This window comes from Leucoraja erinacea, chromosome 16 (assembly GCF_028641065.1).
Source record: "Leucoraja erinacea ecotype New England chromosome 16, Leri_hhj_1, whole genome shotgun sequence".
Classification (NCBI taxonomy): Eukaryota; Metazoa; Chordata; class Chondrichthyes; order Rajiformes; family Rajidae; genus Leucoraja; species Leucoraja erinaceus.
The window spans coordinates 32,709,956-32,733,393 of record NC_073392.1 but is presented as its reverse complement, the minus strand read 5'-3'; the positions used below and the strand labels follow the sequence as shown (position 1 = coordinate 32,733,393).

Sequence of the window (23,438 nt, the reverse complement as noted above, 5' to 3'; positions counted from 1 at the left end):
GGCCTTTATAACAAGAGAAGTTGAGTATAGGAGCAAAGAGGTCTTTCTGCAGTTGTACAGGGCCCTGGTGAGACCACACCTGGAGTATTATGTGCAGTTTTGGTCTCCTAATTTGAGGAAGGACATTCTTGCTATTGAGGGAGTGCAGCGTAGGTTCACAAGGTTAATTCCCGGGATGGCGGGACTGTCATATGATGAAAGAATGGAGCGACTGGGCTTGTATTCATTAGAATTTGGAAGGATGAGAGGGAATCTTATAGAAAAACCTTTTCACACAGAGGGTTGTGAATTTGTGGAATTCTATGCCTCAGAAGGCAGTGGAGGCCAATTCACTGGATGCATTCAAAAGAGAGTTAGATAGAGTTCTTCGGGGTAGCGGAATCAAGGGGTATGGGGAGAAGGAAGTAACGGGTTACTGATTGTGGATGATCAACCATGATCACATTCAATGGTGGTGCTGGCTCGAAGGGCCGAATGGTCTACTCCTGCACCTAGTATCGATGTATCTGTATATCTACAGTATGTTGATGTTTGGATGGACATTTCACGAGAGTTTTACAGAGACACATAGAAACATAGAAAATAGGTGCAGGAGTAGATCATTCGGCTCTTGTCAAGCCAGCACCGCCATTCATGCTGATCATCCAAAATCAGGGTCCCATTCCTGCATTCTCCCCATATTCCATGATTCCGTTAGCCCAAGACCTATATCTAACTCTCTCTTGGAAGCATCTAGTGAATTGACCTCCACTGCCCTCCATGGCAGAGAATTCCACACGGACACAGACATTGATTGGAACATGTTTCCACCTTTGTGGGGTCAGCCTTCAGAAGATGGGAGTCCTCCATCCACCAGGAAACCTGAATGCTTTATACCCAGGGTGTTGCTCCCTTGTATAATATCTCAGCATTCACCTGTAACCTTAACCCTAGTGCGATCTTATGCAGTGATTATCGCAAACGTGGAATGGGCAGGATTACCACTGATAGGAACAGAACATTGTAAACTAATTTAAAAAACAGGGAACAATTGAATGGATTGTGATAATAAGTTCTTTAGTGTTTGCAATTAGTTTTTACATTTCTCCATTGGTTTGCTTGTTCCTGTGCAAATCTCCCAACTCCCCGTGCATTACTACTATTAGAACACCTCACTGCGCTCTCTCCATTCTGTTTGGAGCTGGGGATGAATAAAGACCTTGTTGACTGTCAATAAGGAAAAGCATTGTGCCTTTGAAGTTCACTGATAGCCTGCAAGCAAAGCCTGTCTTCCTCCCCTCCCTGGAGCAGCCGGTGCGATCAGCTGGTGGCCTGCGTTCAAACAACAGCGCTTTTTAGACTTTTTAATTGGAATTGTTGGCTTCGAGCCTGAGGCGGGAGCAGTTTCGGCAGCACTTTTGCAATGAGAATAGAGCGGCGAGGTGCTATTTTTTGCTTGTCAATTTTTTGATGAAAGAGTAGTCAGCTTGGCTGCCTTCCAGCCAGACTCCCTTCCACATTTACAGGTATGATTGACAACCAGTACAGGACTCCAATTAATCCACAACCTGTGAAGGATAATAAGTCGTGGCACCCCATTCATTCTGCTGCTGAAGTCCTCGTTGTGCACTCTTGGGGTGGAGGTAGTCTTTGGGGAATCGTGCTTAATAACAATGTTTGAATCTTACGCGCTGACAAGCTGCAGTTAAAAACAGGAGTTCTAGTGAAGTGGCTCATTGTTGTATGTGGTGTTAGAAACCTGCCAATCCTTGTACTCTAGACTTTAGAGTTTCAGTGCGGAAACAGGCCCTTCAGCCCACCGAGTCCACGCCGACCTTCCATCACCCCTTACATTAGCACCATCCTACTCAGGAAGGGCAATTTACAATTTACAGAAGGCAATTAACCTACAAACCTGTACGTCTTTGGAGCGTGGGAGGAAACTGAAGCACCTGGAGAAAAGCCACGCAGGCCACAGGGAGAAAGTACAAACACCATACAGACAGCACCCGTGGTCAGGATCGAACCCGAGTCTCTGGCACTGTAAGGCAGTAACTCTACCGCTGCGCCACCGTGCCAGCCCCAAAAGACTCCGAAATACAGGAGTGAAACACGACAACTGAACATTTCTGTAGCAAGGGGAATTCAGAGACATCGGCCTTCGGGGAAAATTGTACAGTCATCGTTGGAGAGTAAACCTCACTGTTTATGTTAGGTTGTTAAATACTCTGGGAAATGAAGTGAAAAGTTATTGCACATCTATTAAAAGGCAATGCTGAGGGACAAGGTATTCCAGGTAGACCTAGAGAAGAAGCACGGCACGTCATTCAGGGCTTCTCAGCAACACCATGAAGGGGCTGTGGGCCTCATGAGACAATGACAAACACATTCAGCTGGTGCTGGTGGAAACCACACAAGGATCTTGCTCTGAGGCATCTTGCAGCTTTGGTGGTCCTCTCCTGTCATGTTGAGACATGTCCTCAGGACAACATATAGTTGGATGTTCTACGTTAAAAACAGGACTTACGACCCAGCCAGGCATCTCATCAGTGCACAGATCGACAGCGATTGAAGATGGACTGCAAGAATAACTAATTTACATTTGATGGCATCTCCCTTCCTGTCTTAATAGAATTGCTGTCCTGGACCAAGTAATAAGTTTATTATGAATGGCCAGTGGTCAACAATGAGGCCTAGAGGCTCAGGCGAAACCATAATGTCTCCTGAAAATGAAACATTTGAAGAGAAAATTATCAACTTTAATATCTTTCTGTTTCTCTTCAATTTTTTTGCAAGCAAATTTATTTTTATCACCACTGTCCCCAAGTGAAGTGATATGCTCCAATCTTTAGTTTCCAATAATATCTACTGCAAATAATGCATTGTTTTTGGTAGTGAATGTCAGTAAATGTTTTGACCAGAGCATACAGCTGATTTGACATCCATTTGATAGTCTGACATCGGTGGTGGGGAAGATGCTGGAGTCAATTATAAAAGATGAAATAGCAGCACATTTGGATAGCAGTAACAGGATCGGTTCGAGTCAGCATGGATTTACGAAGTGGAAATCATGCTTGACTAATCTTCTGAAATTTATTGAGGATGTAACTAGGAAAATGGGCAAGGCAGAGCCAGTAGTGTACCTGAACTTTCAGGAAGCATTTGATAAGGTCCCGCATAGGAGATTAGTGGGCAAAATTAGGACACATGGTACAGGTGCACAACCTTTTATCCAGAGTTCCGGAAACTGAAAAGCTCCGAAAACCGGACATTTTTCCCAGGATTTCGTCTGCACACTAAAGCTCGCGTTTGGCGCCAAACTTGACCCGAAATGACCCACGGTCAACCCAGGTCCGGGGAGACACTTAAACATCTGTAAATCATTGCTTAAATGTTAGTCAGTTAGTTTGGGGGCAGGGCTTTTATGTGAAGGGGGTGGGGGGGTGAAGGGGGAAACTTTATTCTTAGTCCCCTACCTGGTTGGAGAGGCGGGGAGCGGGCAATGCCTTACCCGGTCGCCGTGCAGTAAGCTCCGGAGCGCTGTGGCCACCGACTCCCAACATCGCGGAGCTGGGGCTGCGGGCGTCCGGCCGCGTGCGGCGCCGGTTGGAGCTCCGACCCCGGCAACTCTACCCCTGGCTGCGCGGCGCTCCAAATCCAGCGCCGCCCGCGGCCGGACGCCCGCAGCCCCAGCTCCGCGATGTTGGGAGTCGGCGGCCACAGCGCTCCGGAGCTTACTGCACGGCGACCCGGTAAGGCATTGCCCGCTCCCCGCCTCTCCGACCAGGTAGGGGACTAAGAATTAAAGTTTCCCCCTTCACCCCCCCCACCACATAAAATCCCTCCAAACTAACTGACTAACATTTAAGCAATGATTTACAATGATTCCCCGGTCTCCGGGGAGGAGGCAGCCGCTCCAGACTTTTCAAGCCGCCCGCGCTACCTACCTAATCTACGCTAAAAATCTTCCATTCCGAAATCCGAAAAATTCCGAAATCCGAGAAGTGTCTGGTCCCAAGGCTTTCGGATAAAAGGTTGTGCACCTCTATAGGGGGTAGAGTGCTGACATGGATAGAAAATTGGTTAGCAGACAGGAAACAAAGAGTAGGGATTAACGGGTCCCTTTCAGAATGGAAGGCAGTGACTAGTGGGTTACCGCAAGGCACGGCTGCAGATTTCCAGCGATGGGCACTGGCGATGACCTAAACCTTGAGCCTCCATCGGTGTATGTGTACCTTTGCCTTATAGGTTCAAGGTTTACGTCATCTTCAGTGCCCATCGCTGGAAATCTGCAGCCATGCACCACCCACAATAAAATAGCACCACGCAAGGGAACTGGGCACTCAGGCAGCATGAATGGCACAGTGATGCAGCTAGTAGAACTGCTGCCTTGCCGTGCCAGAGACCTGGTTTTTACCCTCACCTCAGTTGCTATCTGTGTGGTGTTTGCATGTTCTCCCTGCGACAGAGTGGGTTTTCTCCGAGTGTTCTGGTTTCCTCCCACATCCCAAGACGTGCAGGGTTGGTGGGTTAATTTGCCTCAGTAAATTGCCCCTTGTGTGTAAGGAGTGAATGCGAAAGCAGTTAAACATAGAACTGGTCTGAATTGGTGATCGATGGTCAGCATGAACTCGGTGGGCTGAAGGGCCTGTTTCCATGCTGTATCTCCAAACTAAACTAAGTGAATGCATGAGATGGATGAGCTCACCCCTGTGGAACATAGAACAATTTTGTTCATGTTAGGTTTTTCCTGTTAATTCTGTGGTGACGTTGGCTGTTGGATTATGGTTGAAACTAACCTAGGGTGTGACTGGAGGAGGGCCTGGAAGTTATAGTGTATGGGGCATAGGGGTTGTGATTACTAGAATGCACTGATCAGAAAGGGATATATCTCAACTATCTATTCACTATTATTGTTTGCTTGTTTGTTTTTATGTGTATGTGTGTGTGTGTATATATATATATATGTGTGTGTATATGTGTGTGTGTGTATACATATATGTGTGTGTGTGTATACATATATGTGTGTGTGCGTGTGTGTGTGTGTGTGTATGTATACATATATGTGTGTGTGTGTGTGTATGTGTGTGTGTGCGTGTGTGTGTGTGTGTGTATGTATACATATATGTGTGTGTGTGTGTGTAGGAAGGAACTGTAGATGGTGGTTTACATCGAAGATAGACACAAAATGCTGGGGTAACTCAGGCAGCAGACTGAAAGGTCTCGACCCAAAACTTTGCCCATTCCTTCTCTTCAGAGATGCTGTCTGTCCTGCTGAGATACTCCAGCATTTTGTGTCTATGTACACACACACACACACACACACACACACACACACACACACACACACACACACACACACACACACACACACACACACACACACACACACACACACACACACACACACACACACACACACACACACACACACACACACACATATATATACTTTTCATTGTATCTCGGTACACTTGCAAATAAACTAAACAAACTAACTGAAAACTACCCCTGCATAACACACTGCCTTTGTTCACACTGCAGATGGACACTGTGGGAAATGTACCCATGCTAGTCCCAGTACAGGAGAGTGTTAGCATGTAGTCTATGGAGCCCTGCACCGTATGGAAATCTGCAGCCTTCTCAAAGCTGCATGATTCCCTCTGCTTGGGTCTGGTGAGCGGACGAAGCAGTCAGCTGTCGTGGAAGAGGAGAACCTCTTTGACCCGACACTGTGTTGGATAGCAAACTGCAAGAGATTGCAAACGTGTCCGAGTGGGAGCTGCCAGATGCACAAACCTTCACTGTCATGGTCACCTTCTCAATAGCGGCTAGCTGCTTGTTCTGAGAACATGGTTTTTCGCTGTGGCAGATGCTATGTCACGGGCACAAGCAAATCCTGAGAATGAAACCATTTCTGTGCATTACACACAGTTCCACGACTTCCCTTTATGCTGATTGTCATCTCTTTTTTTTTAACGAAAGGCACAATTTAGGGTGAGAAAAAAAAAATTTAAGATTGTACTGGATGGTGGCTGCTGCATTGCCAAGGAGTTTCCATGCAGTTCTTCTGCCAATGTTAACAGCTGCAGAAATGGATCTTATGTTCAAATGGAAGCCTTACATTCTTCTGATTAATGACCAGTCACTTTAGCTGCAAGGTTTTTATTGTGTTCTTTGTTGCCACCGCAAAACAATTGCAGAAAATTTGTGGACGCAGCCTAGACCATCACGCAAACCATTTCCCGTTTAATGACTCCATCTACGCTTCTCGCTGCCTCGGCAAGGCCACCAGCATAATCAAGGGCCAGTCCCATCCCAGTCACTCCCTCTTCTCACCTCTCCCATCAGGCAAGAGGTACAGAAGTGTGAAAACACGTACCTCCAGATTCAGACAGTTTCTTCCCAACTGTTATCAGGCACCTGAACGATTCTATTAGCAACTAGAGAGCGGTCCTGAGCTACTATCTTCCTGATGGGATTATCTTTAATCAGACTTTACTGGACTTTCACTTGCACTAAATGTTATTCCCTGTATCATGTATCTATACACTGTGGATGTGTGTCGGAAGGTACTGCAGATGCTGGTTTACACCAAAGATAGACACAAAATGCTTGGAGTAACTCAGCGGGGCAGGCAGCATATCTGGAAAGATGGAATGGGTGATGTTTCGGGTCTCGACTCCAGCATTTTATGTCCATCTTCGGTGTGCACTGTGGTTGGCTCGGTTGTAATCATGTATAGTCTTTCCGCTGACTGTATAGCACACAACAAAAGCATTTCCCTGTACCTCGGTACACGTGGCAATGAACAATACTAAACTAAACTTTGGTGCCATCTTCATTGTTACATTTATATTGTTCTCTCCTGAAAAGTAGTTGGTTAATCATAGAAACATGTATGACCTTTGATGATCTTTGCTGGTAAGCTAACCAACAAACAAACTCTGTGTGACATCTTTAGCCTTTAGTCAGAGGGTGGTGAATCTGTGGAATTCTTTGCCTCAGAAGGCAAAGTCAGTGGACATATTTAAGGCAGAGATAGATAGATTCTTGATTAGTACGGGTGTCAGAAGTTATGGGGTGAAGGCAGGAGAACGGGGTTAGGAGGGAGAGATAGATCAGCCATGATTGAATTGCGGAGTAAACTTGATGGGCCGAATGGCCTAATGCTACTCCTCTCACTTATGATCTTATGATATTATGATCGTATGATCTTTTAGAGCTGTGGTCTGAGACAAGGGTGAGTGGAGGGTAGGGAAATAAAATACACTCATCATCCCATCTTTTTTTTACAGCAATGGAGGAGCTGGATGGGGACGAGGTTCGAATCTCCTCCAGGGGTCGATACGCTGAGCGTGATATTGTGCAGGTAATAAGTATTACACCCGGGATATGGTGTTTGTGTTATTATTTGGCTGACGGAATGCAAGTTCAATTCCTTCATTTGGGAATTTGACCAAAGCTTTTGGGCAAAGAGGGGCAGTAATTCCTGGGAAGCGACCACGAAAACCTGCTACATCGCTGCGTCTTGAGACAAGTCCCTAATTAGCCAAGTTATCCTGTCTGAGGACTAAGGTACCGAGCAGAAGTCATGGAAGTGTTGGCCACAATCTGCTATTCCTCCCTGGATGTGAAGTTCTCTCACTCTCCGACGATCCAGTTCAGTTTAGTTTACTGTCGGGTGTACACCGATGTACAGTGGAAAGCTTTTGTTGCGTGCTATCCAGTCAGCAGAAAGGCAATACATGATTATGATCAAGCCATTTACTGTGCGTAGATACATGATAAGGGAATAAAGCAAACAATCCAAGGGAGAGGGGTAAATGTGCAAACTGCAGGACAGGCAGACTAATATCAACGATGGGATATATCACATGTAACTCGGATTGCCACCACTCTGGGATGAACCTGGTGCCTCCGGGAATAAAGGTTTAATTTCAGAGCTACTGCTCCTTGTGTCGTGAGAGAATAAACAGGGGGAATGTTAAAATACATTTTTTTTTTGCAATTATTTCATTTTGAGCAACTATGTTTAAGCAAGGGAAAATGGCTGTGTCGATTGGCAGTGGAAATGCTCTGTGAGGAAGCGATTTGACCAATGGTGTGAGTATAAGGGAGGAGCAGTTTAAGGAAAGAAGTCAAAAGATGAAATCCCCATGAAAGTAGCCAAGAGAAAAGGCATCTGCAAGCTGCCTCATTCATGCCTGCCGGTGAAAACGTGGAGATTGAACCATTGTTCCGAGTTTCTCCCTGAATCCTCTGCTGTGTAGTCCAGTGAATGTGAATGGGTGACATTTTGGGTCAAGACCCTTCTTCAGATTGAGTCAGGGGAAAGGGCCATGAGAGATATAGACGGAAATATTGCCTGACCCGCTAAGTTACTCCAGGATTTTGTGTCTTTCTTTTGCAACATTGATGACTATTAGATTCAGGGGCGGAAAATCTAGCACAACTCTGCCTGCCCCGCCAGGTGAGTCTACAGCCTTCCTGGACTTGCGGGAAATATGGCCCAGCGTGGCGAAGCAGCGCTGGTGTCCCGTCAGTCCAGACAGGGATGTAGTTAACCCGATGAGACAAGCAGAGTTGAGCTGCATTTAGCGCTGGATTGAGCCTCCGAAGCCGTGTGTGTGCGTGTGCGTGTGCGTGTGTGTGTGTGTGTGTGTGTGTGTGCGCGGCCGCCAAAAAATTGTGTTCCCCGGTCCCCTCCATGTTTTGATAGCGAGTTCCGCTCTTGATTAGATTCAAATGTGCCTCCAGACTACTTTTGATGAATTAGTGACACCAATGTTAACTCCATTGTTGTGACGTCTTTTTCAGTTTGTCCCATTCCGAGACTATGTCGATCGCTCTGGCAACCACGTCTTGAGTATGGCTCGGCTTGCTAAGGACGTGCTGGCGGAAATCCCAGATCAGCTGCTCTCCTACATGAAGACAAGAGACCTAAAGCCTCGGCCTGGCCCTCCCTCCTACACATCCGCCTCACAACAATCATTCCACACAAGGATCTGAGGACAAACACTCTCTCTTTCATCATTGTACTTATAGACTGCTTTTAATATAATTCCAATTGGAACTTCAGTGTACACGTGTTTGAGAGAGAGATATGGACAGTTGTCGAACTTGCCTCTGTTCCATTGTAGAAATATTGGCCCTATCTATTCCAGCTGCTGATATCATCGTGGTCTTCATGGATGGAAATAACGGACATATATTGGATGAAGTCCATCTATCACTTCCAGTTTATAGCTTGGTTACTCTGTTCCACTTGGTGTTGCCACAAATAATTATGCTCTCCTCCTCCAGTTGCCTGTAAATGAGCTTTTGATGTTTACGCAGTGTTCCTGTCATATTAGTTCAGACGCCAGTGGCAGCAGTAACCCCCATCGATGCTGCATCGTGAAGCTGCCCTCTGTAATCGGTACTTGACAGAGGCAACTACAACATAGAACATTAGGGAAAGTACAGCACAGGAACGAAAATGATCACACGAGGTATAGATCGGGTAGACGCACAGAGTCTCTTGCCCAGAGTAGGGGAATCAAGAAGGACACAGGACAAGAAGATCACCCCCTCATTACCCTGCGCTCCTAAGAATAGAATCCTAGCCTGCTCAACCTCTCCCCATAGCTCACGCCCTCTAGTCCTGCAACAGTGCCAGGATAAACTAATCTCATCTGCCTGCACATGACCCATCCCCCTCGACAAGGAATATCTTTGTTTCTTTTTGATAAGTTAACATTGATTTTGTATTTCATTGACATCAATGTGCTCTGCAGAAGGGTGGAACACCAAGTTTTTTCCACATGGATTTTAAACCTTACCGATCAATCAATCCCATCTTCCGATAAGCTTTGAAATCAGCAGCTCAGGATTCAACCACCAGACAGTCAACACTAGCATTCTACGAATATCTGGAGATGAATGCAAAAAATGCCAACCCATGTACAGTTCATGAAAGCAATCATTGGGCAGTTCCTTAATCATCTTCCAATCCAGGCCACAGAGGGCGGCACAGTGGTGCAGAAGTAGAGTCGCTGCCTTACAGCACGAGAGACCCGGGTTCGATCCTGACAAACCAAGCTACCTGTACGGAGTTTGTATGTTCTCCCTTTGACCACATGGGTTTTCTCCGGGTGCTCTGGTTTCCTCCCGTACTCCATAGATGTACAGGTTTGTTGGTTAATTGACTGGTAAAATTGTAAATCGTTCCTAGTGTGTAGGGTAGTACTAGTGTACGAGGTGATTGCTGGTCGGTGCCATCTCAGTGGGCCGAAGGGCCTGTTTCCGCGCTGTATCTCTAAAATCCAGAGACGGATGGAATAATGTCAACCTGTAAGAACGAGTCTGAAGAAGGGTCACCCATTCCTTCTCTCCAGAGATGCTGCCTGTCCCACTGAGTTATTCAATTTTTTGTGTCTATCTTTGGTTTAAACCAGCATCTGTAGTTTCTGCCAACACAACCCGCATACAGTTCATGAAAGGATTCACAAGGCAGTTCCGTAATCTTCTTCCAGTCCATCTACAGCAGGGCTCCCATCAGTACATTAGCCCTCCATTATCAGCATTCACACTGTTGGACCTGGTATTTTTATTGTGTTTCCATTGCCCATACAATGCCTCAAGTCACATTATTATCCCCGATCGATTCAGAAACTATTTCGATAAGCCATGACGAGGTCCCTTTGCCATGCATCATGGTTTATGCAACCACTGATGAACCACAAGAGTAATGTTTTCCCCTGAGGTTAGATTGCCATCTAAACCTTCCTGAAAACATCAGCAGTCTCCTGCTACTTAGAATATTCAAGGGCAACTTCCTACATCTAAATGAAAAGAAGCCTTTTTGTGATGTATACATGTGATACTGCTTAGTTTTAGTTTAGATTAGAGATACATTGCGGAAACAGGCCCTTCCATCCAATGAGTCCACATCGACCAGTGATCCCCGCACACTACCACCATCCTACACACTAGGGACAATTTACAGAAGCCAATTAACTTACAAACCTATACGTCTTTGGACTGTTGGAGGAAAACGGTGTACTCGGGAAAACTCACACAGTCACAGGGAGAACGTACAAACTCGGCACAGGCAGCGCCGGGGTCAGGATCAAACCTGGGTCTCTAGCGCTGTAAAAGCCCTGTCCCACTGTACAAGTTCATTCAAGAGTTCTCCTGAGTTTGCCCTGATTCAAACTCAGAGATTTACGGTAATGGCTGCTCGTCGGTACTCGGGGCTCTCGTGGACATTTTTCAACATGTTGAAAAATCTTCACGAGTCTTCCCGAGCTTACCTGCTTTTAGCGAGTCTTTCCAAGTACTTGCCGTTAGCGTTACGAGCCGCTAAGAGACGTCCCCGAGCTCCGACGTACCTGCTACATTCATTATCCGTGCTTACCATGAGTTTGATTTTTTTTTAAACTCGGGAGAGCTCTTGAATAAACTCGTACAGTGGGACAGGGTCGTTAGGCAGCAGCTCTACCGCTGCACAATTATGCTGCTGGTTCTGCACTATAGCAGTCAGTTCAACATCCTGTTCATTTTCCAGCGCTCTTTCTAAACGTTATGGTCACATCTCTGTTACCTTAAATTGCGTCCTGTACCAATCAACATTTTACACCCCAAGACCAACAAGGCAGATAGTGCAGTAGTTTGGTGGGATATTTCCTTCCTCTCATCACCACTCGAAGACTTGCATATTAAGATCTAATGGAAAAGCAAATTCGAAGTCTACAATGTCAAATCAGAGAATACTCAGAAGGTTAGGCAGCATCTACGGATAGCGAATGTTATAGATCGAAAACCAAGAAGCAGAATTATTTGTAGTATTTTCTGTTTATACCTCGGATTTTCAGCATCTGCGGAACTTAGTTATTTTAATCCCTATTGCAAAGTAATGTGTTGGACCTCCACTGTGCATCCGTCCATATTGCCTAACCACACTATTATGCATTGAAAGTGTTCTGTAGTAGCTAACCTGGAATGTGGCTTTTGGATATTCAAGACCTCACTGTAAGGGTGCAATTCCATTGAATATCCACAACCCTGGGGCCGCACTGCTTTGTGAATAGTTGATGTTTCCTGTGGATTTGCGCCGCAAGTGTATCTTGCAGAACACTGCTACGTAGCTTTAGAGTCATGGAGTCACGCAACACGGAACTCGGCCCAACTTGTCCACGCCGACCAAGATATCCCATCTACGCTGGTCCTACCTGCCTGCGTTCAGCCCATAATCCTTCCAGACATCTGGAAGCAACTGTCTTGCCCTGCTGATGAGGCTGATATTAGTCATCTCTCAAATGGAGAAAATGATGATTGACAGGAAAGAAAACTGAAGACGTCAACTCCTGCCATTCTGTAATGGAGCACATCAATACAATGCCAACTCGAGGTCATGCCCAATGATATTTGTGTTTTGCATTATGAATCTATTAAAAAAATATATAAGGGTGGGAGTGACTTTTATACAAATGTTTTTTCTTTGCCTCCTTTCTTAAAGTCTTTTGCCTCATGCTGGTTGAATAATTCATTGGTACCTGACATGTATGCATTCCTTATTAGTGAACCTGGAGACTATGATCAGACTCTGCCACCACAGTAAGTTACAGCCATCATTACTCACCATCTTTCATATCTACAATGCTTCCCCATGCAAACCTCTGGAACCATAAACAACAAAATCAAAACACACCTCCTTTGAAAGACCTGAAAACTCTTTTTCCCCAATCGACTAAATATCTACATCTCTTCATGAGTCAAAATGTTTAATTGTCATTTGTACCGACACCAAAATAATGAAATTCTTATTTGTTACAGCATAACAGACCTGTAAATGCAATACACATCGATAATATATAAGAAAGAAAAAATAATTAATTAACAACCACATTATTATAATAACCACACCTCCCGCTGCTGAAAGACTCATCCATGCCTTCATCTCCTCCCAACTGGACTATTGCAACTCACTTCGCCTTGGCATCAGCTCCACCTATATCAACCGACTCCAACTGGTCCAGAACACAGCCGCCCGACTCATCACCCACACCAAATCCTGGCATCACATCACTTCAGTCCTCAAACAACTTCACTGGCTTCCCATCTCCCACCAGATCACCTACAAAATCCTGGTCCTCACCTACAAAGCCCTCCACCATCTGCCCCCCCCCATATCTCACTGACCTCCTCTCCCCCTACCAACCCTCACGGTCCCTCAGATCCACATCATCCGGTCTCCTCTCCATCCACAAATCCAACCTCCGCAGTTTTGGGGACAGAGCCTTCTCCAGGGCAGCTCCCAGGCTCTGGAACTCCCTCCCCCAACTGATCCACAATTCCGTGTCCCTCACCATCTTCCAGTCCCGCCTCAAGACCCATCTCTTCACCTCTGCCTATCCTTAGCCCCACGTCCCCCTCCCTTTTCATCTGTGCTTGAATTGCCTCACATTGTGTTTTGAATTGAATTCTGTCTTTAATTTGTGTACTAGTCATGTCTCTACTATTTATTTCATTCCGCTTACATGTTTTTCCTCTACTTGCTAAATTTTTGTAAGGTGTCCTTGAGACTCTTGAAAGGCGCCCACAAATAAAATGTATTATTATTAGTAGTGCGAAAAATAACTCAAACATATTAACGCAACCAAAGACAGTCTGTGGAACATCATAGTTGAGATTAGTCGTATCATACACTGTGGAAACAGATTCTTCAGCTAAAATTGTCCACACCGACCAACATATCCCATCTACACTGGTCCCACCTGCATGTGTTTGGCCCATATACCTCTATACCTGTCCTATCCATGTACCTGTCTAATAGTTTCTTAAACATTGCAATAGATCCTGCCTCAACTACCTCCTCTGGCAGCTCGTTACATACACCCATCAGCATCTGTGTGAAAATGTTACCCCTCAGATTCCTATTAAATCTTTTCCCCTTCCCCTTAAACCTATGTCCTCTGGTTCTCGATTCTGCCACTCTGGGTAAGAGACTGTGCGTCTAATGTTGTATTGTGTAATGTTCAAGAGCTTAATGGTTGTTGGCAAGAAGCTGTTCTTGAACTGAATCGGGCAAAGATTGCCTGATTGAACTTCGTCGGGCAATTTGTTACATTGTGTGCCTTGCATAGTTAAAGTGTTTCCTTGTCAAATAATCACTGAATTGATCATTCACTGCTTGAAAGGTGATTCAGGTGTTAAATTATAACCACGATAGGCAACATTTTACAGGATTTGTACATCTCCTGTTAAGTTGTTATCAACATTCATTTATTTCATTCAACGTTAAATCAAGGAAGATTCTGTCTGGTCAGATAGATGAGGGATGTTCAACTAGTCAAAACAAGGAATTGCAGATGCTGGTTTACAAAAAGGGGCACACATTACTGGAGTAACTCAGCGGGCAGGCAGCATCCCTAAAGAACATGGATGGGTGGCGTTTCAGGTCAGGACCCTTCTCCAATCCAAATAAGAGTCTGAAGAAGGGCCCAAACGCGAAGATTCATGTACGCCAGGGCTGCTGCCTGACCTGCTGAGTCTATGACTCAGAACTTTGTCTTCAGATCTAAAACTAAATGAAAGTATTTAAAAAGCAGAAGTCCTTCCCTTTGTCAAAAGATGAGAATGTGCATTGGTCATATGAACTGACAACAGAACCATGTGATTCTTACTTCTAGCAGCATAACAGGCCCCTTAAATGCAATACAGATAATAATACATTTTTCTTAAAATACAATTATAAAAATTCAGTGTTTTCCTCATCATTCACCTCCCCACCAAAATTATTTATGCAAAAAAAACTTGCAAAACAATGCCGCCTCAGAATGCTGCCGCGTTTGCACGCCTGTCCCTAACCAAAAGCAATTATTTGATATAAGTTTCAGCAGTTTTCCATGGTACTACTTAAATGCAAATATTTATAATGCCCCATAGATTACCTATGTGTACAGCAAGCAGCACAATCCATCTATCCAGTAGCTTCTCAGTTCCTAGATAATACAGCTGCACAGTGTTAATAGAACAATTAAAAGCCACATGTTTCCATAAAATATCAAGACCTTATGTGTGCAACATAAGAGCACATAAGTATTGGGAGCAATTATACTTAACCAGCCATTGGATATATTATGGGATCACAGGCTTCAGGCAGGGCCTATTTTATTCTCCATCATAGTCAATCGAGAGTAATATAGGTCTGAGTCTAATGCTATTGTTACACTCGATCGCACCCTGTGGTTTAAACGGAAATTGTCCTCAGAACACCAATTGGTATCATTCCATGACTGGAACGCATTAACTAGTACGACACTCAGTGGAGTCCTGAGAACATGTTGCATTGTTAGATCTTTGGATGATCCATTAAACAGAGGGTCCAACTGATTCTTCAGGCAGACTTAATGTCCGACCCTAAACATCGCCTATCCATGTTCCCCGGAGATGCTGCCTGAGTTACTCCAGCACCGTGTGTCTTTTTTTGCAAACCAGTATCTGCAGTTCCTTGTTTCTACAGGCCTAAGGGCATTCTTAGGGGAAGAGCAGAGGAGTTCTGTTTTCTTCTTTTCTCAGCAGATACTACCCAAGGCAGAATGACTGATTACTCATTGCTGTGTGGCTCTTTGCCATACACAAGTAGTTATCAGGGCTTTTGAATTCATAAGTAATTCATTGGGTGCCAAACACTTGAGATATCTTAAACAAATAAAGAAATGCTGAAAGAATTTGGCCGTTCAAGCATCATCTGCGGAAAGAGAAGTCAGTTAATGTTTCAGGGTCAAAGAACCTTTGTCAGAATTAATTCTCGTTACTGTCAGCACAAGATTCCCATTGGGGTAAGCAGGATTTAATTGGACTTACCTACACTGCAAGATGTCGAGTCATTTAATGGAGTTCTCCTATGCTACAATGCCCTTTAGTGCTTGGACTGGGTACTTGAATTCATCTTGCTCCACCTATATTAAGGGAATCTTACAACTATAATATCTACTTATCCTGACTTTGAACGGTCTTTAAACTTTTTCTTTCTTTAGAGACAAAGGATGGTCTATGATTAGGAAGTTGTCATTCGCTGACTGCAACACCTTTCCGCATGTGATTCTCGATGATATATCATCAGGTTTCTTGGCATCCATCCTCCTCTGACCCATCTGGAACACAGAGGCCTAGGCGGTCAGGTACACCTTTCTCTGCAAGAGGAGACACAGGTATACAATGCAATGAAGAAGGCGTTAGTGTGCTTATCTTCATCCATCAGGGCATTGAGTACAGGAGTTGGAACATCTTGTTATAGCTGTACAGGATGTTAGTGAGACATCCTAGTGAAATCTTGAAGTATTGCGTGCAGTTCTAGACGCCTTGCTATAGGAAGGATGTCATTAAGTTGGAAAAGGGGCGGAGAAGATTCACAGGGATGCTGCTGAGACTGGATGGCTTGATCGGCTGGGGAGCACAGGAGGCTAAGGGGTGACCTTATACAGGTGTATAAAATCATGAGGGGCGCAGATAAGATGAATACTCACAGTTTTCCCAGGGTAGGCGAGGCTAAACCTAGAGGGCACAGATTAAAGGTCAGAGGAGGAAGATTTAAAGGGGACCTGAGAGGACAACTTTGATAGGTACATGGAGCAAGCAGTCATTGGAAGTGCTTGAGAAGGGAACAGTTATGATGTTTAATAGACATTTAGACAGGCGCATGGAAAGGTTTACAGGGATCAGTTAGGAAACCTTGGACAGCATGGACAAGTAGTACCGAAGGGTCTGTTTTCGTGCGTATAATGCTATGACTGCAGTTCCATAGGGGCAGATAAACAAGTACTTTCTATCGCTGAAGGGCCAGTTAGTAGTGCTTCTTATTGTTTGGTTGAGATTAAAGCATTTGATCATTTTGGTAGAATTAGTACTCTTGCAGCAGTTATGAAAGCAGAGGTATCTAACGTCATCTATCCATGTTCTCCAGACATGCTGCCTGACCTGCTGAGTTACTCCAGCGCTGTGTCCAAGAAGTTTCTAGACATACATTTGAATCACCAAGGCATGGAATACAATGGACAATATGTAAATAAATGGGATTGGTATAAATAGGTATAAACGGTCGGCATGGGCCTGTTTGTAGCAATGTTACAAAATTTTGAGATTTTAAAAATCAAGTCTGCAATTTATCCCATCAGATAAAGCACAAAAATAAGTTTAATTTGACACCTAATTCACTTTTATATCTTCAGTATTAAAAAAGTTATGGCCATTTTCATACTTGGACATTAGCATCTTGTTCCCTATTGATTTTCCATTGACTTAACACAAAAGCTGTGATCGAGGTCAGTGAAATGGCCATAACTTTCTTAAAAATTAAGAGAACTGAAAGACATTTTCAGTTATTATAGATTGAAGCATTGAAACAAATATGAAACAATCTTACTTGGATGACCTGAAATTAAAGCATATAATTAGTTAGTTACCCAATTATAGCTAATTCCAAACTTTAATTACTAGATCTAAACATCTATCCATTTCTTAAGAAAAGGTTAACATTTTCAAATAGCCTAAGTGTCCAAATAACATTCACAAAGAATTCACAATAAAACATGATTATTAAATCTCATTTACATTAATTTATAGTCCAAATGGAAGGAATTTAGTGTTCAATTGCTGTAAATTAATAGCCATTTAAATCAAATTTCGAGTGGGATCCTGTGGAACTCTGTGGAACGCACTGGTTTAGAACGTTCCCATTGCAGTGAATTTGTACCCCAAATGCCCAGAAAAATACTGCGGGATTTAAGGGCCCCCAAATTAGCTACTCGCAACATAAAACTTTGTATAAAGGGATCTTAAGAAGCCCTTTTTAATGTAAAAATAAACAACCTACCTTCCGTTGTCCCCTCTATGAGATCCGTTCCGTTGTCGGCGGTCGCGGGTTTAGAGGATAATTTTTAACCTACTATAACAATTAAATTAACCAATTAAATTTAAAAATAGCTCCAGCGAAAGAATCTCCCAGCGATTTTTCGTTAGCAACTAAGTAGGCTGAACAACCTCGATTTGAATAGCCTAGGAAAAATCGCGTTTTAAACCCGCCCCCCCTCTCAACGGCGCCAAAATCGCACACACGGGCTTGGACAGATCTGCAGCAACGCTTAAGGTAGGTTTTGCAACATACCTACTGTTTGTGCGCAGTATGACTCTACAGCATAAATCACCATCTTTGTGAGGTTAGAAGATGAAATTGGGCCTTTTGTGCATACCGTGATTCTCACTGGTACACTACATTGTGCTATGATTACGGGAGGCACCCCTCGGGAACAAGTGCAGAAGAGGGTCGTGCAAGGAGAAAGAAGACAGTTTGCGGGACAACCTGAATGGAGACAATGGCTGCAATGAAACTTTGTGGCCAGTTGCAGCCACAATGGCGCTATAAGGGCGCCTCTTGCATGTAGACTCAGTGGGCTGTTCTGTACATTCTGTACTAACTGGGGGATTGTGCTAATGTATGGTGACAGTCTTGCTGAACCGAATGCAAAAAAAGTATTTCCCTGTACCCTGGTACACGTGATAATAAAGAAACCTTTGAGCCATTATGGAGAGGAGTAGATGGGAGGAAAGAATGTAACTAGAATTCTCCACGACATGGATGTACATTGCATGTGTGGGAAGGAACTGCAGATGCTGGTTCACACCGAAGATAGACACATGATGCTGGAGTGACTCAGCGGGTCAAGCAGCATCTCTGGAGAGAAGGAATGGGTGATGTTTCGGGTCAAGACCCTTCTTCAGACCGAGTCGGGAGAGGGAAACTGGAGATATGGAAGGGTGCAAAGAGAATGTAAGGTGTGAAACGGACAGCACTGAGGCGGAGCAGCGAGAGAGACTGTTGCACAACTCTCATCGGAGAGAGGAGGCGAACCTCCTCAAAGCAGAAACATTTGCAGTGGAGCAGACAAAATGTGTAGGAGTGAACTGCAGATGCTGGTTTACACCAAAGATAGACACAAAATGGTGGAGTAACTCAGAGGGACAGGCAGCATCTCTGGAGAGAAGGAATGGGTGACGTTTCGGGCCGAGACCCTATTTCAGACAGTCAGGGGAGAGGGAAACTGGAAATATGTTGCCCACAAGAGGGCACTCAGACCTGTTAAAATGTGAAAGCTTCCAGAAAGGAGAATGAATGGAAGTGGATATGGACACCATGATCATAGCGCCATCTCCTGCTCTATCTGAATATGGCATCAGCACGACTGACACAGTTTTAACAGGAGCTCCAAAGCTACATCATCTCTTTACCCCTTTACTCATAGCACCAAACAAGCATCATTTCACATTAATTAGTGTAAAAAGCCTCGCATTAAGGCTTCGGCTCACTGAGCCCGCACCGGCCAGCGATCCCCGTACAGCAGGGGAACACATCTGAAGAAGGATCTCGACCCGAAACGTCACCTATTTATTTTCACCAGAGATACGGCCTGACCCACTGAGTTAAAGGCCTGTCCCACTTGCGCGACCTAATCCGAGAGTTCTGGCGAGTTTGCTCTCGACTCATACTCGCAGCATGGTCAACACAAGGTCGTAGGAGGTCTTCGTAACTCTCCTTCATGCTCGAGAGTGGTCTCCGCGTACTCGAGGCCTCAGCTAGGCCGCGGCGTTTTTTTCAATATGTTAAAAAATGCCCGAGAGTAAACTAAGGTCGCCACGGAAAAAATCGATACTTTGTTTACTCGTAGGTTTAGTCGTAGGTCGTAGTAGGTTGTAGTAGGTCGGCATGTTAGTCATACATAATCGAGGGTAGTCGGAGGTAGTCGTAGATAGTCTTCATCATAGTCAAAGGGAGGCGAAGGAGATCGAAGGAGGTCGGCTTCACTCTCCACTATTCGGTGTCCAATTTTCCCGAAGCTAGTCTTCAACATAGTCGAAGGAGGTCGAAGGAGGTCTTCTACAAAGTCATAGGAGGTCTTCAACATGTCATTTTTTCAAACTCTTCTAAACTCACCAATTAGGTCGCCCAAGTGGGACAGCCCCTTTACTCCAGCATTTTGTGTCTTTCTTCGATATAAACTAGCATCTGCAGCTCCTTCCTTAACAACTGTATTATTGTTTCTTGGCTTGACTTTAGTTTTGGGGGGGATTTTAGTGTGGGGTGGCCATACACAAATAAAATAATGCAACAGAACACCTCTGTGAAATATACACACCAGGAACTGCAGATGCTATTAACATAGACCCAAAGTTCTGGAGTAACTCAGTGGATCAAGCCACAGCTCTGGAGAAAAGGACAGACAATGTTTCGGGTCAGGACTCTATTGGGATCTTTTTAGTCCCAATCCAAAATGTTACCTATCCATGTTCTCCAGAGATGCCCCTTTATCTGCTGCATTACTCCAGCACTTTGTGTCACCTGTGTAAAATTACCTACTCTGTTGAAAAGCTGTCTGATAAACAATGCAACTGGAGAGGGAATCATTTCTGGAGCCTGGGGGAGATTGAACATTAACTTTTTCTCTCATTTTCAATGATTCCTTCCCACTGGTTCTAAAGTAAATGGGCGGCACAGTGGCACAGCAGTTGAGCCGCTGCCTCATAGCTCCAGAGGCCTGGGTTCAATCCTCACTGCAGGTGCTGTCTGTGCGGAGTTTGTACGTTCTCCCTGTTACTATGTGGGTTTTCTCTGGGTGCTCCGGTTTCCTCCCACATTCCAAAGACATGCAGGTTTGCAGGGCCTGAGGCATTCATTGGCCTCTGTAAATTGCCCCCTGGTGTGTAGGATGTGGAAGTGGGATAAAATAGAACTAGTGTATGGGTGATCAATGGTCGGTGTGGACTTATGGGCTGAAGGAAATGTTTCTATGTTGTGTCTCTCAACTAAACAAACAATTTATTTCAGGTAACTGCACAATATTAGATTAAAATGTTACAGGCCATTTGGCCCATCTGCCTCATGCTGATGTCAATGTTCCTCTGCCTTCCCCACTTCATCTTACCCTGTCAGAATAACATTTATAGAGACGTCAGATCATTAGGCGGAAGCCATTTGTTTCATTAGTCCGGTGTAGTTCTCTGCAAAAACAATCCATTAATTCCCATTATCCTGGTCCTTCCCCTTAGACATGGAATTTCCTAGTCCCTTGGTGCTCTCTAAATTTTATTGATGCAATTCACCTCATCTACTCCCCAGAGTAACACAAGGGAATGCAGATGCTGGAATCTGAGGCACAAACAAACTGCTGCACGATCAAAACAAGACGGGCAACTATTGTGGGGGTAAAGAACTGTTTAGTTTAGTTTTGTTTAGTTTATTGTCAAGTGTGCCAAGGTACAGTGAAAGGCTTTTGTTGCATGCCAGCCAGTCAACAGAAAGACTACATGATTACAATCCAGCCGTCCACAGTGTAGAGATATTCGATAAAGGGAATAATATTTAGCGCAAGATAAAGTCCAGTAATAAAGTGACAATTCCTTTCCCTCAAGAGAGTCTTCGACCCACTGAGTTCCTCCAGCAGTTTGATTTATACTCCTACACTTAACACGCTTTAGTAAGAATGTTTCTCCTGAATTTATTTTTGTAGTTATTACCGACTATTTTACAACATAAGTGATTCTCTTAGGGATGGCACAGTGGTGCACTGGTGCAGCGGTAGATTTGCTGCCTCCCAGCACCAAGCTCCCGGGTTCGATCCTGTACGGGTGCTGTCTGTACGGAGTTTGTGACCGCATGGGTTTTTCCGGTGCTCCGGTTTCCTCCCAAAGACGTGCAGGTTTGCAGGTTAATTGGCTTCTGTAAATTGTAAATTGTCCCTAGTGTGTAGGATAGTGCTAGTGTACGGGGTATCGGGCTGGTAGGCATGGACTCGGTGGGCCGAAGGGACTGTTTCCGTGCTGCATCTCTAAAAGTCTTACATGTTAACAAAATCATATATATCATCTTTCTTCAGTGACATCACTGCAAAGCAACCAGGGTATATATTAGAGACACGAGGAACTGCAGGTGCGTGAAACACAAAGTGCTGGAGTAACTCAGCGGGTCAGGCAGCATCTGTGGTGGGAAACGATAGGCAACATGTCTGGAGAAGGGTCCCTTGTCCATTCCCCCCACTGACCCACTGAGTTTTTCCCGCGCTTTGTATTTCAAACCATAACATTTAGGTGACCATAGCATGCGCAGCCCCCTCCTGTCTGAAAGTGATCAACATTTTGTGCGAACAATTTACACTTCGGGGCAGCACTAAGGAAGTTACAATACTGCAGACCCACCGGGCCAGGTAGCAGAACAACCATTGGGCTGAGACTATCCCCCTGGCTGCAGGCCCGGATTGCCCGCTGTGGAGCCTGAAGAGCGAAGCTGACCCATGCTCTTCCTGTGAACCGGAGGGTGCAGGGAGTCGGTGATGCCGGATGCAGGAATAAAGGACCGGTAAGTGGATCCGGGGTCTTTGCTTCCCCGTTGTCGTGGTCGTCTGCGGTAGACACTGCTGGGGAACAACGGCTAGAATGGCCTCCATCCATCTCCCTCCCTCCATCTCCTCCCTCCATCTCTCTCCCTCCATCTCTCTCCCTCCATCTCTCTCCCTCCATCTCTCTCCCTCCATCTCTCTCCCTCCCTCTCTCCCTCTCTCTCCCTCCCCCTCTCCCTCTCCTCCATCCCTCTCTCTCCCTCTCGCTCCCTCTCTCTCCCTCTCTCCCTCCCTCTCTCTCTCTCTCTCTCTCCTTTTCCTTTCCAAGGACTTTGTTCAGCAATTGCATATTACAGCGTTCCAAAAGTACATAAACGTTCAACGGTCACAATACATCAAGCAGTCATTATAGTACAATGGTGCAGTCATTATTTACAATGCTCTCGACACCACATAAGGCCTCCAGCGTCCCCACGGACACCGCATGCTCCCTCTCCAGGGACTCGCGAGCACGGACATAGGCCCTGAAGAGGGGCAGGCAGTCGACTATGGTGTGACCATCGACCGCCCGCTGCCTGGACCCGCGAATGGCCATCTTGGCCAGGCCCAGGAGCAAACCGACAGGGAGATCCCAACTTCCTGATCGGCCCTCCTCACTCCCTGCTCTGTGCCCAAACACCAGGACAAAAATGCAGCCAAAACTTGAGGAGCAACCTCTTCAGATATTGGTACAGGGGGCAGCAACCTCACACACTCCATATACACGTGGAACACACTCTTTCTCGCCACAGAAATTACAGGCGGCCAGCGAGCCCGTGAACCGACTCAAAAGTTTATTACACGCCACCGCTCTGTGCAACACTCTCCACCCCAGGTCCCCGACGTAAAGGGGGAAGACTCCCTTGTAGAGAGACCTCCACTGGGGATCGCCCCCGCCTTCAGGTCCGACCGGAATGCAAGGGGGTGCAGAATGTGCAGGGGCATTCTGTACAGTGTGCGCCTCTCCGCGTCACAGAACGGCACGCTGGGCATCTCGGAAAGGCGGCTCATGTTGTGTGGGGCCTGCACCCGGGAAATATTCCGGAG

At 45.3% G+C, this 23,438-nt stretch overlaps 2 protein-coding genes across 2 annotated transcripts in view; both read left to right on the top strand.

Moving 5' to 3' along the window:
• Positions 1–13,974, top strand: part of LOC129704762 (copine-9-like) — a 362,839-nt gene extending 348,865 nt beyond the window's left edge. The window contains exons 19-20 of the mRNA XM_055648090.1: positions 7,278–7,351; positions 8,800–13,974. Coding sequence (XP_055504065.1) covers positions 7,278–7,351; positions 8,800–8,991 — 266 coding nt within the window. The 3' untranslated portion in view covers positions 8,992–13,974. The remainder of the gene's footprint in view (positions 1–7,277; positions 7,352–8,799) is intronic.
• The window catches only part of tma7 (translation machinery associated 7 homolog), a 242,294-nt gene that overhangs the window by 208,918 nt on the left and 9,938 nt on the right, over positions 1–23,438 (top strand). The window lies entirely within an intron of this gene.